This window comes from Microtus ochrogaster, chromosome 4 (genome assembly GCF_000317375.1).
Source record: "Microtus ochrogaster isolate Prairie Vole_2 chromosome 4, MicOch1.0, whole genome shotgun sequence".
In the NCBI taxonomy this organism is placed as follows: Eukaryota; Metazoa; Chordata; class Mammalia; order Rodentia; family Cricetidae; genus Microtus; species Microtus ochrogaster.
The window spans coordinates 5,502,202-5,516,119 of record NC_022011.1 but is presented as its reverse complement, the minus strand read 5'-3'; the positions used below and the strand labels follow the sequence as shown (position 1 = coordinate 5,516,119).

The 13,918-nt window shown below is 41.3% G+C and overlaps 2 protein-coding genes across 3 annotated transcripts in view; one reads left to right on the top strand and one right to left on the bottom strand.

Moving 5' to 3' along the window:
* Kctd19 (potassium channel tetramerization domain containing 19) overlaps positions 1-8,288 on the bottom strand; it is a 35,351-nt gene extending 27,063 nt beyond the window's left edge. The window contains 2 exon segments of the mRNA XM_026777404.1: positions 2,027-2,323; positions 8,220-8,288. Coding sequence (XP_026633205.1) covers positions 2,027-2,323; positions 8,220-8,288 — 366 coding nt within the window.
* Positions 8,289-8,466: 178 nt separating this feature from the next.
* Lrrc36 (leucine rich repeat containing 36) overlaps positions 8,467-13,918 on the top strand; it is a 57,795-nt gene continuing 52,343 nt past the window's right edge. For both annotated transcript variants that reach the window (XM_005345475.2, XM_005345474.3), the window contains exon 1: positions 8,467-8,536. In XM_005345475.2, coding sequence (XP_005345532.1) covers positions 8,467-8,536 — 70 coding nt within the window. The remainder of the gene's footprint in view (positions 8,537-13,918) is intronic.

Here is a 13,918-nt window from a genome sequence, read left to right as displayed (position 1 = left end):
TTTTGTTTGGTTTTGTTTAAATGAGAGTTGTTCTGTCTATGGCCACAACACCCTGATCACACCCAATCTCATCTGCTCTCAGAAGCTAAAGAGAGTCAGGCCTGGTTAGTACTTGGGTGGGAGACCATCTGGAAATACTGGGTGCTGTAGACTTTGGGGGCTGGAGATGGCTCAGTGGTTAAGAGCTTTGGCTGCTCTTCCTAACTTCAATTCCAAGCACCCACATGGTGGCTCACAACTATCTGTAATGACATCTGGTGCCCTCTTCTGGCCTGCAGGCATACATGCAGACAGAACACTGTATGCATAATAGATAAATAAATCTTTTTTTAAAAAAAAATTTAAAAAAGCTGGGTGGTGGTAGCACGCACCTTTGGGGGAAAAAAAGAGTTGTCCATATGTTTCCTAGGCTGGTCTTAAACTCATGCACTCAAGAAATCATCCCACTTCAGCCTTCTAAGTAGCTACAATTATAGATGTATACCACTGTGCCAGTGAGAAGAAATAGTCTTGATGAATCTTACAGATTTAAAATCTCAGCCATAGTGTACATAGTAAATCCTAGAAGTTGTACAGCTTTTTTCCTTTTAAAAGTTCACAACACAAGCCTGTTAATCTCAGCATTTGGGAGGCAGAGAGGAGGGCTTCAAGTTCAAGGATAGCTGGAGTCAAGTGGAGAGCCTGTCTCAAAGTACCAAGGGTGAATTCGAAAGATGGCTCGGCTGGTTAAGGTCCTTGCTGTACAAGCCTGACAACCTAAGCTCCACCTCTGGAACCCACATACGACTGGAAGGAAATAAGTGACTCCATAGAGTTTTCTGTCTTCTACCTAAACACCATGGCATCTATGCCCACATACACACCACACACACACACTAACAATAAATGCAAAAAAAAAAAAACCCAGGGGCTACTATAGGTATGGTATTGCACACCTATAACCCCAATATTTGGGAGGATTGTTGTGAGTGTGAGGACAGCCTAAGCTACAAAATGAGTTTTTCCATGACAGCCTGGGCCACACTATAAGACTATCTTAAAGAAATGTATATTAAAAAAAAATCCCAGCCGGGCAGTGGTGGCACACGCCTTTAATCCCAGCACTCGGGAGGCAGAGGCAGGCGGATCTTTCTGAGTTTGAGACCAGCCTGGTCTACAAGAGCTAGTTCCAGGACAGGCTCCAAAACCACAGAGAAACCCTGTCTCGAAAAACCAAAAAAAAAAAAAAAAAATTAAATAAAAATAAAAAATAAAAAAAAATCCCAGCAGTGGTGGCACACACCTTTAGTCCCAGTACTCAGGAGGCAGAGGCAGGCAGATCTTTGTGAGTTCAAAGCCAGTCTAGTCTACAGAGCTAGTTCCAGAACAACCAAGGGTACACAAAGAAACCCTGTCTCTAAAAGCAAAAGCAAACCAAGGGTTGGAGATGTGGCTTAGTGGTAGAGTATTTGCCTAGCAAGCAGAAGGCCTTGGTTTTGTCCCCAGCACCTCAAAAAAAAAAATAAGTAGCAGTTTAAAATAAGTTTTGGAAGAGCCAAAGCTACCCTCTCAGTAACACTAACTCCCGTCTCAGGTCCCATGTGGTGGCTGATGCAAATAAAGTAAAATCAGATGAAAGTCTCTGTTAAACTGTGCAGTTAGGAGCTGGGTGTGTGGCACTTGGTGAATAGGGGCTGTGAGGTCATAGAGTCATGGTGGTCCCTGCCTACACAGTGAGACCTCAAAAGCAAGCAAAAGAGCCTATAATCCCAGCACTCAGGAGGCAGAGGCAGGCGGATCTCTGTGAGTTCGAGGCTAGCCTGGTCTACAAGAGCTAGTTCCAGGACAGGCATCAAAGCTACAGAGAAACCCTGTCTCAAAGAAAAAAAAAGCCAAAGCCATTATGCAATTCAGTATATTGTTCATTATTTTAACTCATTTATTACACTTGTCTATTAAAAGGGTTACCTCAGAAACCCATATAGAAAAGAGCCTCACATTTTGGGGTGCTGTTGAACATCACTCTTGGAGGAGAAGCACATCTTACCTGAAGCAAAGGCATCAGCTGCAACCCCAGGGCTTGCTCATAAAGCAAGTTCAGCTCGGCACAGCTGGAGAAGGAGAGCTTGGAAGTGTAGAGGTAATAGTGCACATGCCTAAATGTGGAGCCATCTCTGTCAATGAACAGCCTCTGGCTTTCTGCAGATGTCAAGGCTGAAGCCTCTTTCCACAGCAGTGAGTCTGGGAATTGAGCAAGTTTGCTTCTGGGAACTGAGAAATGCCAGCCCCCAACATTGAAATGAAACAAGTCCTCTGCTGATTCATGCAGCATGCCAGGCTCCTCCTAAAGGAAAAATGAGGTGAGAGTTATATAACAGAAATAAATGGAAAGCATCCTGACAAGCAGTATGGAACCACAGTTGCTGACAACATGGTAAAGTGCATACAACAGGCAAAGGAATTCACACACAATGTTATGAGCTCAGCAAGACTGAAGGATAGTTTTAAAAAACAATTCTATTTCTCACCTTAAAATTTAAGAAGCTAGCCATGGTTTCAGGCATCTGTAATCTCAACACTCAGAAGACTGAGGCAGGAGGATCACTACAAGTCTGAGGACAGTGTGAGGGTACATAATGAACTCAAGGCCAACTATGGCTACACCGCAAGACCCTGCTTTAAGAGGTGGGTGGTAGGAAAAAGAGCGCCTGTTGTGAAACACGAGTATCTGGATTTGGATCTCAACATCCATGTAAAAGAGCTGGGTGTGTCCGACGTTCACCTGTACCCGCAGTACTGATTGGGGGTGGAGACACGAAGGTCCTTGGGGGTTTTGCTGGCTGCCAGCCTAGCTGAATAATGAGAAGCTCCACTGCAAGTGTCTCAAAGGACTGAGCATGAGATCGAGAGAGCAGAATACTTGATCTTGTCCTCTGGTTTCTGCATGCACACACACAGGCTTGGTCACTTGAATGGATATGCATGTGCACACGCGCGCGCGCACACACACACACAGAAAGAAAATGAGAATAAATAATTCTATTTATAGTATCAAAAAAGCAAACATTTATTAACAAACTTAAGAAATATAATCCTTGTACTCTGAAAACTTTGGAACATTGTTTAAATCGTTTTTTGTATATGTGCATGTATGCACCAGATGTTGACATTGTTATCTTTTCCAATTGCTGTCCACATCATATTTTGAGATTAATTTCTCATTGAATCAGGGTTCTTGGATTCAACTAGACTGGCTAGGCAGTGAGTTTCAGTGATTTCTCATGGAGAGTTTCTGCCTCTCCATGCTGGGATTACAGGATAGTTAGCTTTTTATGTAGTGTCGAAGCTTGAACTCAGATTCTCATTCTTGCAAAGCAAACATTTTAATGATGAACCCTCTCCTTATGAACCCTGTTGAAAGAAACTTTTAAAATTCTCAAATAAATGGGAAAATAGGCTCTCTTGAGAAATGTAATATGGAGATGACAATACTCAAGCATGGTGGTCCACAACTATAACCCTACAATTCAAGAAGCTAAGGCAGGAAGGTTGCTAGTTCTAGGCCAACCTGACCTACACAGCAAGACCCTGTCTAAAAATATGGTGATATTCTCCAAACTGCTCTATAAATTCAACACAATTCTGGTGAAAAACCCAGCTGCCTTAAAAAGGACTCATAAAATAGCTACAATAATCTTTTTAAAGAAAAACAAAATTTTAGGACATGTACTTTCAATTTTGAAAACTTACTACACACCAAGATTAATTAAGACATTGTACTATTCGTATAAAGACATATATAGCTGGAGCCTAGAAATAAATCTTTATATCTATGTTAAGTTGAATTTGTCTATCAACTGGTAAATAAATAAACAAAGTGGAATATATCCATACATTGAAACTATTTTGGTAGTTTTGTTTGTTTTGTTTAAGACAGAGTAATTTTGGAGCCCTGGCTGGCATGGAACTTACTCTGTAGATCAGACTGGCCTTGAACTCACAGAGATGAACCTGTCTCTGCCTCCCAATTGCTGAAATTAAAGACATTTTTTTCTGCCTGGTCTGACTCATTGAATGGTTATTAATAAAAAGGAAAGAAGTAATGATACATGTCACAGCATGGATTGACCTTGAATCATTATGTTAAGAAAAAGCAGAAATGTGAGGAAAAGGCAAATTTGTAGAGCCATAAAGTAGATGAATGGTTAATGAGGGCTGGGAGACTAAGAAGGAGTATAATCTTCTTTAAGGAAGATAAAAACATTCCACGGTTGTGGTGGTGGTTGCACAACTCAGAAAATATAAGATCATTGGATTATACTTATTAAAATCGTAAATCCCAGCTCTCAGGAAACAGAGGCAGGTGGATTTCTTATCTCTTTTCTCTATGAGTTCCAGGCTAGCCAGGGCTATATAGTAAGAGCCAGGGTTTTGCAGAGAAATCTGTCTCAAAAAAAACATAACAAAGGGCGGTGGTGGCGCACGCCTTTAATCCCAGCACTCAGGAGGCAGAGGCAGGCGGATCTCTGTGAGTTTGAGACCAGCCTGGTCTACAGAGCTAGTTCCAGGACAGGCCCTAAAGCTAGAGAGAAACCCTGTCTCGAAAAACCAAAAAACAAAACAAAAATAATAACAGAAAAGTTATGAGCTTTGCCTGCACATATATATATGTGCATTACCTGCATGCTTAGAACTCAATCTGCAGACCAGACTGGCCTCAAACTCAGAGATCTGCTTGCCTCACCGTTCTGAGCCCAAAGGCATGTGCCACACACCTGGTTAAAATGTATACGTAAAATTCTTTTTTAAGCCGGGCGGTGGTGGCGCACGCCTTTAATCCCAGCACTCCGGAGGCAGAGGCAGGCAGATCTCCGTGAGTTCGAGGCCAGCCTGATATACAAGAGCTAGTTCCAGGACAGGAACCAAAAGCTACAGAGAAACCCTGTCTCGAAAAATCAAAAAAAAAAAATTCTTTTTTAAAATAATTTATTTAAAAAAAAAATCTCCAAATCTCAAATGCCTAAAAAGCAAGTCATCAGGTAAATAGGTAGAACTGAAGTGACAGCTCTCAAAGGGTGAGATAAGGCAGCCTAAGCTATCAGAGAAATACAAATTAAAACTGCACTGAAAGTCCATCTCATCAAGTCAGAATGACTATCCTTCAAGAAAACAGCACAAATTTGGGGCTGAAGAGATGTTCAATGGTTAAGAACACTTGTTGCATAGGGTGGTGGTGTTGCACACCTTTAATCCCAGCAGAGAGAAACCTTGTCTGAAAAACTAAAACAAAAACAAAAACACATTTTGCTCTTCCAGAGGACTGTAGTTCCTTTCCTGGTACCCATATGGAGCACCTCACATCCACCTGTAACTACAGCGTTAGGAATGAAGCACCCTTTTCTGGCCTCCAATGGCACCCACACACGTATGTGTATGTTCATATGCATACAGACATAAAGCATAAAAGTGATAAAACTACATTTTACAATAACAAGAAGAAAACAACAACAAATGCTAAATCGGGGCTGCTTCTGCAGAAATCTATTATGGAGAGTTCTAAAGCACCAAACACAGAAATACCACTCAACTAGCACCACTTGTGGATATATACCTTGTAACAATTATTTTTCTCAATGCTGTGACCAAATACTTTGTATTTTTATAAAGCAATTTAAGGGACCACCAGATGGCTCTGTGGGCAAAGGCACTTGCTGCACAAGCCTGGTGACCTGAGCTTAATCCATGGAACCCATGTCAAATTGAAAGAAAAGAACTGATTCCACAAAGTTGCCCTCTGACCTCTACGTGTGTGCCATGGCATGTGCACCCAGCACCCACATGGACACATTTAATAATAATAAAAGCAACTGAAGAAGGATTTGTTTTGGCTCAGGGTTTAAGAGCATTCAGTCCAGCAAGGCAGAGGAGGTGTGATAGAGTTCTTGGAAGGAGAAGCATAAAGCTAGGACTCCTCACATCTGGGACAATCAGAAAGCAGAAGCACGCTGACGCTCCTGCCTTCTTTTTATTCAGGCAGGTACCATAGACCATGAGGTGGTGCTGCCGCATTCAAAGCGACTCTTCTTCGTTGGCTAAATTTCTCTAGAAATATATTCACAGACATTCCTAGAAAAGTGCCTCTTAAGTAATTCCAACTCTGGTCAGGCTGACCATGAAAATTAACCACTATGTACTAAAGAATTCTAAATCAGCATGCCATAGATATACTTGCACATCCATGAATATTACTGCACTATTCACAATAGCCAAGATATGAAACCAGCTTAAAAGCACATCAACAGATGAATAGATAATGCAGTAGATATACACAAGGGATTTTATTCAGCTGTAAAGAATGACATTCTGGTATTTGCAGGAAAATGGAAGGAACTGGAGATAAATAAGCTAGGTTCGTGTTTTCTTTCATACATGAAATATAGATTTATACATATATACATATGATATGAAAGTTGAAAGGGGCCTATGCGAGGAGAAGAAGAGGTCTAAAGGAAGGGGAAAAAGAGGGTAATGGGACATAAGAACAGAGTGAGTAGGACTGCTTAAGGGGAGAAAGGCACAGCAAACAAAGTCGAATGATATACGTATTTGAAAATGTCACAGTGGAACCCACTAGCTTGTATGCTAACTAAAGGATTAAAATTCTCTAGGAATGATGTTGGCGGTGGGTACAAGACTATTAAAGTACAAGGTGGTTGTTCAAGAAAGGAATACCTTCCTCTTCCACCAAAAATCTGCATCTCTAATTCTGAAAAAGAATAAATCCTTATAATAAAAAAGAGGGGCATTTCTTCTACAGTAAACCGTGTCTAATTTCTGAAATAAAGAGGAACCATTACACATGCCACTTTAAGACTAGAAAAGCTCTAGGCAGATGTGAAGAGAAAGAATACAGATTATATAATGGGTTCATGACTCAGAAGCAGAACTGGAAAAACTAATCCAATGATGCCATTTTGAGTTCCATGCCTTCTAAATGTGATCGAGGCTGGACATGATAAACTGAGAGTAAATAAGGACTCCACCTTTATCAGAAAGCACAGATATACAAGGATTTGGTTTTCATCCTGTTCTCTTTTTTTTTTTTTTCGAGACAGGGTTTCTCTGTAGCTTTGGTGCCTGTCCCGGAACTAGCTCTTGTAGACCGGGCTGGCCTCGAACTCCCAGAGATCCGCCTGCCTCTGCCTCCCGAGTGCTGGGATTAAAGGCGTGCGCCACCACCGCCCGGCTTTCATCCTGTTCTCTTTGAAGGTACCTAGCCAGTTGAAGGCTCAGCAGAGATATGTGTTTTGGCATACTTGAATGCTAAACTAAACCTGCTCCTTGGAGGCTGAGCTCTTATTAAAGAAAAGGGTCGGGGACTAGAGAGACGGCTTAGTGGTTAAGAGCATTGGCTGCTCTTCTAGCGGACCTGAGTTCAGTTCCTAGCACCCACATGGTAGCTCGCAACTGTCTAAAAATCCAGTTCCAGGGAATCTGACACCTTCAGAAAAAGAAAATAAAGTTAAATTAATTTATAAAAAAAAAGGGGGGTGTCTTGGTTTAAGTACTTGCTTCACGTGTCACCCACAGGACTTTCAAGGGACACTTTCTGGTCAAAGTAGGAAAGTAACTGTTCTTCCCAGAGCTTTCTTTCCCAAAGACTGTTCAGGGAATTACTAGTGCAGAACTATTCCGCTTGGGGGAGAGCCTCCGGTCATAGCAGCTAGGGAACCTGCAGTACTTGAAAAAATGGCTTCTTGCTAGACCGACTACGGGATGTAGGGCGGTTTTTAGTCATCCCAACTCCATTCCAAAGACCATCTCATTTCCATACGACCTTCTTCCAAATCAAATTAGAGCGAGAGGACCTCAGTGCCCTGAAGCCAGGACTCCCAGAGCCAAGTTTCTCCTAACTTCGGGAATTTCCATCAGGCCTCCAAAATCTGCCCCTCCCCCCAACTCTCAGATGTGGATTTCGCCTTTAAAGGTCACTCCCATCTAGCTCAATGTCTAGAACGAACCTGGGCTTTAAGGTACTAAGGCCTCCATCCCTCAAAGAGACAAACCTCCTCCACCCCTCAAACCTGACGCCCCTCAAATCCTCAGTGCTGTAGAACAAGCAGTTCACCGCTAAAGACAGCATGTTCTCGCAGCTACTCATCCACGCCCTCCCCAGGTTCTTCTAAACTGGGGCCGCCTTTCGACCCTCATCGAGTCAGATCCCTATTCCCAACGCCTACATTCTGGGCACCAACTCCCCCACTGGCCACCTCCGTGGTTTTGGCGCCCTTCTCCGGGACGGGCTCCATACCATAGTCCTAACTTCTGTTGCAGGTGGACAGGCACGTGACCCGTCCTCTAACGGCACCTAGAAAACCGAGCTCCTCAGCTAGTGGGCGGGCGCGGGGGCGGGGCCTTGCGCGAGGGGCGTGGTCTGGCGAGCGCGGGGCCGTCTCGCGAGCCGTGGCAGGTGAGCGGCGGGCGCGAATGGCGGAGCAATGGGATCTGGACGAGGAGGGCCTCCGCCGCCTGGGGGCGCTGACCCTGGAGCAGTCGGGTAGGGCCGAACCAGGAGGGCGTGGGTCGGGAGCGTGGGTCAGAGGCTGAAGGGAAACCGAGGTGGAGGCAAGAGAACTGCAGGGGAGCAGTTCCTGAGGCGGAGAAAGGGGAAACTGAGGCAGAAGGGTTACACTGAGGTGCGGAACGAAGTAAGAGGATAGTCTGTGGCAGAGGATGAGAAATTGAAGGAAAGGAGTGTGAAATACTAACAGGCAGGAAGAGACCCTTGTGGCAAGTGACAGAGTTTGACAGAAGTCTCCATTAGGAAATGGATATTGGTGAGAGAGGGGAAGAGTGGTGGTGGGCGCTGCTGAGGAAGCACAAGGGGCGTTAATTTTGGCAGTCACTTAGGAGGACTTTTCCAGGTTGGGATGCCTTGGGAAAGAACACCCCTATTCCATCATCCGTTCTCAAGAACTTCAGTCTCTCTTTGATCAATCTGGATGTTCCCTTTTAAAAGCCCAGAGAGGCTTTATGTGAAATACTAAGCTCAGAGCCCCAGCCTTGCCTTCACCCTAAAGGTAATAAATACTGAGAGATGCTGAACATTGCCTCTGCCCGGGTCTGACTCACATAGTTTGCTTTCTGAGAGTCTAAGAAGGAAGAAAGCTGGGAAAGTCTTCAATATTCCTAATTAAACTCTTACTTCCCTAATAAGTTTATTATATCGTTATTGCCACTCGTTGTGTTAAATGCCTTACTTGCATTTAATCTCCAAAACAAGCTTACTAGGCAGATGCTGTTATGGTTCCCATTTTACAAATCAGTAAAATTAGATTAGACTCTTGCCCAGAGTCACAGAGCTGGTGGGACAGACAAGGTTTATTAATCCAAGACTTAATCCAAAGCCTGTGCTATAGCCATAACAAACACTTCTTTCCTGCTTCCTCTACTTTTTTCATTTGTAAAACAAGAAAATATCGGGATTTTTAATTAATAATTTAAAAATTTTAAATTATAAAAATTAGTATATGCTGGTAAGTTAAATACTATGTGGACAATAAAGATGATACAACTTTTTTTCTGTAGCCAAAGATAACAGTTTGATTAATGTATAAATTGATGCAGACCTTTCATATATATAAATATATATGTTTGTATGAGACAAGGTCTCATGTCTTTTTAAAGACAAAAGTCAGTCCCCTGAGGAGGTAATGGTCATTTGAAAGGCGATTGCCATGAAAGTCTACCCTCAAACTTGCCCCTCTACCCAGTCTTATGCAGTTCTGAGGAGTCAAGACTAGGGCTCAGCGCATGCTAGGCAAGCATTCTACCAACTGGGCAACATCCTCAGCGTGGCACATACTTTCCTTTCAAAACTGTTGTGAACCCCCTATTTTACAAGTCAGATAAAGTCAGCTTCATTGGCTTGGTACACATCTGTGTCTTTCCTTCTGTTAATATTTTATAGTATTAATTCATCTTGATATTGAGGATGGAGAGGCACAAAGCTAACCATTGTGGTGCATAACAATAATCCCAGCTACTAGGGAGGGAGGTACAAGGACTGACTGAATCCACAAACATGAGATCTAGTCTTTAAAAAAAGAAAAAATAATGATATTTGTGGGAGAGGGCATATACCCCTCCCATTCTCCAGCTAGAACAAATTATGGCATTCGAACACACACACACACACACACACACACACACACACACACACACACACACAGCTGTATTTAACATAGGATCTCTTCAGTATTTAGACTAGGCTGTCCCCAAACTCACAGGAATCTGTCTCAGGCTCCCATGTGCTGGAATTAAAGGTGCACACCACCAACCCCAGCCAGATAAAACAATTTTAAATCTTTAATAAATATACAAGAGATCAGATAAAAGCTCTGTAGACTGGTCCTTTGTACAATAGTAGCTCATTGACAACTTAGACAAAGAGAGTTTCATGGAAGTAGGGAAACCATATTCAGGTAGAATGAGGAAGAAATGATATGTTTGAGAGAGGAAATAAGTTAAAATGAGAAGTTTTTAAGACTATAAAGAAGAATACAGAAGTAAAATGGCACCTGAAGGGTTTAATATGGGGTCAAGAACAGTGCATAAGCAAAATGTACTAGAGCATGTTGAGCAACACATGTTGATGATAATTATTTAGCAGAGAAAATATCTGTAACTATGTGTTCCTTAAAAAGGCTATTAGCCGGGTGGTGGTGCACACCTTTAATCCCAGTACTCAGGAGACAGAGGCGGGTGGATCACTGAGTTTGAGCCCACCCTGGCCTACAGAGCAAGTTTCAGGACAGCCAGGGCTACACAGTGAAACCCTGTCTCAAAAACAAAACAAAAAAATAAAACAAACAAACAAACAAAAAATCTGCTAAAGTAGTTTTATTACACTCTAGATATTATAATTGTAAAACAAAGAATAAGTCTTTACTTTGCCTCCCTGTCTTACAGGCCTGGTTCCTCTTCCTAAAGACAATTACTATTACCAGATTTCCAGAAATATCCTATACATATATAAGCATTTTATTTTATTTTTTATTTATTTGAGATAGGGTCTCACTAGGTAGCTCTGACTATCCAGGGATTCACTATTTAGAACAAACTAGCCTTAAACTCACAGATATACACCTGCCTCTGCCTCCTGAGTGTTGGGATTAAATAACTATTCCCTGCAATTTTATAATTTTTCTATGACTATTTCCCATGTATAAAAGAGTACAGATAACAGAATACTGAACTCCTGTCACTTTACCTCAACAGTTATCAATTCATAGTCAATCCTTTTTCTTACATATTCTACCATCTTTCTACTCCTAAACCTCTGCACTAATTATTTCAAAGCAAATCCTAGACATATAATTTCATCCATAAATATATTGTCATATATTTTCAAAGATAAGAACTCAAATAACCAAATATTCCATCTAAGATAGCTAACGGCAACTTCTTTGTTTCATGTCTGTATGGTATGTGAGCATGTCTGTGGAGGGACCAGGATAACACTGGAAATCTTCCTCGATTTCTCGCCACAATGAGGTAGTCTCTCCATTGAACCCAGAACTAATGAAATGGACTAGTTTATCTAGATCACTTGCTCCTGGGATGACCTGTTTCTGCCTTTCCAGTGCTAGAATTACAAGTAGACCACTACATCTGCCCAATATTCATGTGAGTACCAAGGATACAAATTCCAGTCCTCTTATGAGGCAAGCATTTTATAAACTGAACTCTCTCCCTAGACCATAAATTGTTTTGCTTTATTTATTTATTTTTAAGATTTATTTATTTATCATGTGTACTGTGTTCTGTCTGCTTGTTTGCCTGCATACAAGTAGAGGGCACCAGATCTCATTATAAATTGTTGTGAGCCACCATATGGTTTCTGGGAATTGAACTCAGGACCTCTGGAAGACCAGTCTGGCCTCAAATTCACAGAGAACCACCTGCCTCTGTCTCCCAGGTGCTTGGATTAAAGGCATGTGCCACCACCACCCAACTTGTTCTGTCCATTTTTAAATTGCCGATACAATGTCTTTAAATGTATAAACAGTATTGTTACATTTTCTCTGGAATACATTTCTTTCCGGACACTCCTATGATCTTATCTAATATAGTATCTCAAGTACTACCTAAGGCTTCTAATACATAGTGCTTTAGCTATAGCAGTAACGTGTGTGTGTGTGTGTGTGTGTGTGTGTGTGTGTGTGTGTGTGTGTGTGCAGTTATTGTTTAGGATTGAATCCTTATACATGTGAGGCATTCTACCACTAGGTTTCATCCCCAGCCCCAATAATAACTTCTTTGTGGAGGGTGGGAGTAGGTTGAGTCAAGGTCTCATTCATGTAGCCTTGGCCTGCTTAGAACTTACTATGTAGACCAGGCTGGTCTTGAACTCAGAGCTCCATCTGCCTCTGTCTCTAGAGTGCTGGTATTAAAGGTATGTGCCATCATGCCTTAATGTGGGATTCTCCTCTGTATTCTATGAAAACGTTTTATCGTCATTGGTTAATAAAGAAGTTGTTTCAGCCAATGGCTTAGCAGAGTAAAACCAGGAGGGATATCTGAACAGAGAGAGAGAGAGAGAGAGAGAGAGAGAGAGAGAGAGAGAGGAGTTTAGGAGACACCATGTAGCTGCTGAAGGAGAAAGATGCTCACTGGAACCACAGTGTTGTGGTGATACACAGATTAATAGAAATGGGTTAATTTAAGATATAAGAGTTATCCAGGAATATGCCTGAGTCATTGGCCAAACAGTGTTGTAATTAATATAATTTCTGTGTGATTATTTCGGTCTGGGCAGCTGAGAAACAAACGAGCAGTCTCTGACTACAATGCCTAACTATAATAAGTCCCTAATATCAAATATTCAACCAACACTATCATTTCTCCCATTGGGCCATAACTTAAAAAATCTATATAAAGTCTGTATGCCAGTTTGTTGATATATGTTTTAAACTTGTTCTAAATATTACCCACTTTTTTCCTTGAATTTTCATCATATTTGAGGAAATGTGCCTTATTATATAATTGTATTTAAAGAGTTCATTATCATCTGGATTTTACTCACTATATTATCCCTAAAAGATGTTTATCATTTTTTTCTTGTTCCCTGTATTGCCTCATTAGAAGTTATATGAGATTTAATAAAGTTCAAGTTTGATTTGTGTGTGCCGTTTTCACACAACGCTTCATGATAACACTGTGTGCTTCTGTGAGGAAGTATGAAATACCTGATGTTCTTTATATTTAGGGTAGCCATTGAACATGATTGCCCAGGTCTGTTAATTCAGTAGGCATTTTAGAAATTCCATTTTTCTTTATTAGCTGCAATAGTTTTATAAAGACAAAAATCTCCACACTAACCATTTGTTGTTGTGGCACCAATTGTGTAGGAACAGCAAGATTGAAGTTTGATTTTTGTTTGTTTGTTTGTTCCACCCAGTTTTAAAAGTGAGTTTATTTATTAACATCCTTTTTTTGGTGACTAATGAGGGCTGCTTTACTTTCTCAGAATCATCGATTCAAGACTATTTGGCATGCTCTAATCCATAATTGATGCTAATGGGAGGTCTTTTCACTTTAATTCCTGAAGATATTTTTAAATGGTTTTATTGTCATTAGAAACAAGCTCTACGATAGGTTATTAATTCAGCTTCCAAGTGTAGCTATAAATGGTTCTCTTTTTGCCCTTTAGTTTTATTTTTTTATCATTATTATTATATTTATTTATTTATTCATTTATTTATTTATTATGTATATGATATTCTGTTTGTGTATATGCCTGCAGGCCAGAAGAGGGCACCAGACCCCATACAGATGGTTGTGAGTCACCATGTGGTTGCTGGGAATTGAACTCAGACCTTTGGAAGAGCAGGCAATGCTCTTAACCTCTGAGCCGTCTCTCCAGCCCCCTTTTATT